Below are 4209 nucleotides of genomic sequence, written 5' to 3'. Positions count from 1 at the left end.
GGAGACACAGGTGGAAGTACAGGTGGATCAACGGGTGGAGGAGGCTCAGGTGGAGCAACAGGTGGAGGATGCGGCTCAGGTGGAGCAACACGTGGGGGAGGCACAACTGGAGCAACAGGTAGGGGAGGCACAGGTGGAGCAACACGTGGAGGAGGCACAGGTGGAGCAACAGGTGGGGGAGGCACAGGTGGAGCAACAGGTGGAGGAGGCTCAGGTGGAGCAACAGGTGGGGGAGGCACAGGTGGAGTACAAGTTGTAGCAGAAGCTACTGAAGGATTTATCGCAACAGAGGCAACAGCCGCGATAGCTGGTACAAGCGTGACATGGGAACACATTCTGACATCACTGGGAATCATGGCACCTGGAGGCTTATATGCATTAAAAAAGTTTATTGAAATAATTGTGTGGGTTGTAAAAATCATTTCTCAAATCAAGAAGCACATCAGAGAAATACTGCTGGCGATTGTGTTTTACTTACTATTAATGATATCATTAGTTCTCAGTGTAAATGTTGAAACAATCCTTTCATTTGTTGCATTGTTTTTGTTTTCACTGTTGGTGTTGCTTATACTGTTAATACATGATAATAACACTAAACAAAACCATGTACCACCAGTAAAGTGAAAGGGAGAATTATAAGAATGTGCATTTTAGTGTTTACAGAAGAAGCAGGTTGTATATTAGTTCTATATGCATGAACTGGCTGCACAGGTTAAAACAAAACTTAGTAGAGCACAATATTTATCCAATAGGACATCAGATATGACAAAACACACATGACCCAATTATGTAGCTAAAAAGCCCGGAAAAGCTAGAAAGTTCCTCATGTTAACCAGATTTCCCTGTAAACCCTTTATACATCTAGCAGGTAATATGCATGAAAAATGTAGCCGGATTAAACTAGATATATTACAAAAAAGCTTTGTAATACGTATGTGTGAAAATCTCTTTTTTTATATTGCAACTTGAGTTAAAGTGAAGTATTTAAACCTTATGGCTTATGCGTAATGTCTAAATCTGGGAAAAAACTACAATAGAAACAGAAAAGATGCTTCCTTAGCAAAACTGCAATGAATAAGAATCACATCTATGTTTAAATATATAACATGCACTACTCTTATATGTCAATATTGTATAAATATGCAGCATAAATATTTTTATTTTGTTAGTAATTTAATACTAACACTGCAAGCTATGTTATGCTATTTATATTATGCTAATCTAGTAACATAACCATTTCACTACTGTTATTTGAATTGCTTACTTCTTTGGTTGACGTAGTCATTTCACTTGTTCTTTTGATGTATGTTTATGTTTGATGTCATGACATCCACTGCACAAAGTTCTATTTCTATATAGTTTTAAAAGCAACACAAATGCATATGATTATTAACAATGTAAAATATGTAAAAATGTTAAGATACACTAATTTGCCTAAAGAATGTTGACACCATATAAAAGGATTTTAAAAAATCTTAGTAAAAGCTGTTGGGAGCTTATTTCTTTTCCTTCTTTTGTGTAAAGAAAGTATTTTTTTTTTTCTTGTCGGGCAAGAACATAATTAAAAATCAAGCAACCTTTGGTTTGTTTCTCATAAATTACCATTATCACTACCTTCAGTCTAAGAACCTTGTTTTGCATCTGCATTGTGAACCAGAAAAAACAACATTTGTTCTGCTGCATCAGATCACTCTGCTGCACAAACAACAATAATACTTTCTTGTACTTTTCATTTCATTTACTTTTCATTTCATCTGCAAGGATATCAGTTTTATAAAATTAAACTCCTTATGTAATGTCATCTTTTGAAGAAAAAAAAATAAATAATTCAATGTCTTTACTGGTATATTTGATTAGTTTCCCATGCACCTTTTTTTTTAGTTAGGCACATTCTACTTCTCTGATTATTTGAGCTGATGTAACGAGCACATTTCTCCACTGTGAGATCAATAAAGTCAACCAATCAATCAAGTTTTCCGTGTGATTAATGAGCTGCTATCTCTTGTGGTCATTTAGAAATGTACAGAGAATTCTTAAACGTGCTTCATTTATGCCTATAAAACAAAAGGGTAATTTTAATCTCTTACTTCATATTTCTTTCTTTTGTTTTTAATAAATCACACAAAATTCTTATAAACAAATCAACTCCACAAAAGAAAAGTAAAATAAATCTCAATATTGTCAAATTTTTGATAATGGTTCTTTTTTTTTTTTGATAATGGTTCTTTCAGCTTCTGCAAGGATTTTAATTTGAGTACCATTTTTTCCCGTAGCATTACTGCCAGCGTTCCTGGCTCTATTGTCATGCTTTTCTATCAAATCTCTCATGGTATGTGGATGACGAAGCCCTGATCGTAATGCATATCTACATTTGCCATGAATAATTAGGAGCTTAAGTGTATGTAGGCTATTGAATGATTGGGTAAATGACATTTAACACAGGGACCTTTTCAGGAATTTATTTTTACATTATAAAAAATCTCTGTCCACCAAAATTGTTTATGAATTCACAGTCTTATACATTCCAACATGATATAATTGTAGAAAAAAAATGAACAATATTGGAAAAGCAGTTGAGCAGGTAGTAACAGAAATTAACATAATAACACAGATTAAGCAAACTTGTGTTTTTCAATGATGTTTCATCTAAACTGATCAGATTAACAGTTTATCGTTTAATCCCGGGAATGGGAAAAAATGTATTGTTCAGTTTAATGTGAACAATACATTTTCACATTAAACTGAAGGTTCAGATCTTTATGTCAGGATAATAAACCTTCCAGCTAGTTTGTTTTCAGTTCTTCATCAAGCAGAGCAGCCTCTTCTTCCTCTGATGTTTTGGATTTTGTTGTCATTGCTTTATTCCAAACTTGGCTGACCTTATTTAAATGAACCTGTGCTTCATACTTCACAGCCTCTGCGGTTTGCAGGGCAGCTTCTTTTGGACTCTTAGCTTCTTCGGCCACATCGTATCCAATTAAAGCCCCTTTAACTGCTCCTGTTGCTGCACATGCTCCTGTAATGCTCAAAGCTGTTGCTGCTGGTACAACACCTCCTGCCAGTGCTGCTCCTCCTGTTCCAACCGCTACCCCTGCTGTAGCTGCAATTGTTCTGCCTACTGCCTGCTTCAGGGTTACTGGATGGGAAGATTTCTTTAAAATAGAAAGGACTGCTCCAACCATGACTACCATGCCAAAAAGCGCTCCTAACAAAGTACCTACTCCAATAGCTGTGAAGTTGATGAGGAGCTTTCTTAAAACTTCTTTCTTTGCCCTTTCTCTGATCTCTGCATTTGATAGATTTTCTTGAACCAATCGAATGTTCTGCTCCTCTCTATTTATTTCCTGCTCCATTGCCTGCAGAACGTCATTGGTGTAGCAGTTGCCCTGGTTCTCCTTTATCATTGTGTCAATTGTTTGAAGCAGCTTCTCCATCTGGAGCTTATTGCTCTTGTATTCACCTTGTTGGTGTCTGTTCCAGTATTTGTTGTCCATGACATGGCAGCGGTTACCACACTTCTTCACCAGTTCACTCACAAGGTTGTTATTAGCAGCAAAATCCTCAATCTTTATCCCATCAGGCAGCTGGTCGCCATGGGTGAAGATCACCACAGCGTACTTAAGAATATCTTCAGAGAAATATGTGCAGATTTTCTCAATAACCGCCTGCTCATGCTCTGTGAATTTTTCCACTTTGAGAACAAGTAGAAAAACATGAGGCCCAGGAGCGCACTCGGTGATACACCTCAATATCTCAGGCTTCAGGTCTTCCTCTGGCTGGTCTGTGTCGAAGAAACCTGGGGTGTCAATGACTGTAAGGTTCCTCCCACTGACAGGCCTGGTTATGGCTTTGCACTCCCTTGTTTCAGAGCTGATGGTATGGTTGATGGAGAACAGCTCATCTCCACATATAGTGTTGGCCAGGCTGCTTTTCCCTGCTCCGGTTTTTCCCAAGAGGACTATTCTAATTGAGTCTGGAACAAATAGAAAAATAACCATGATTACTTCACTTGTGTATTACTTCCTGGACACTCAGCATTTAAAAAATTATTGAGCAATAAGTGAATTGTTGAAAAGTAGAGTTATTTTACCTTTTATTGAGTTTTGTCATTTATTGTTACCTTACTTTATGGAAAATTACTTATAACAGACAGAGGTGTCAAGTAACGAAGTACAAATACTTTGTTACTGTACTTAAGTACACTTTCTA

The 4209-nt window shown here is 36.9% G+C and overlaps 2 protein-coding genes across 2 annotated transcripts in view; one reads left to right on the top strand and one right to left on the bottom strand.

Annotated features, from left to right (window-relative positions):
• LOC107101062 overlaps positions 1-259 on the top strand; it is a 4823-nt gene extending 4564 nt beyond the window's left edge. Inside the window, exon 7 of the mRNA XM_015399819.1 lies at positions 18-259. Within this exon, the coding sequence (XP_015255305.1) occupies positions 18-259 (242 nt within the window). The remainder of the gene's footprint in view (positions 1-17) is intronic.
• A 2229-nt stretch (positions 260-2488) lies between these two features.
• Positions 2489-4209, bottom strand: part of LOC107101065 (GTPase IMAP family member 7-like) — a 4052-nt gene continuing 2331 nt past the window's right edge. The window contains exon 2 of the mRNA XM_015399823.1: positions 2489-3973. Coding sequence (XP_015255309.1) covers positions 2784-3973 — 1190 coding nt within the window. The 3' untranslated portion in view covers positions 2489-2783. The remainder of the gene's footprint in view (positions 3974-4209) is intronic.

This window comes from Cyprinodon variegatus, unplaced genomic scaffold, assembly GCF_000732505.1.
Source record: "Cyprinodon variegatus isolate N-32 unplaced genomic scaffold, C_variegatus-1.0 Scaffold1049, whole genome shotgun sequence".
NCBI lineage: Eukaryota > Metazoa > Chordata > Actinopteri > Cyprinodontiformes > Cyprinodontidae > Cyprinodon > Cyprinodon variegatus.
Note: the sequence above shows the minus strand (reverse complement) of the source record. Positions and strands in the feature narration are given on the sequence as shown.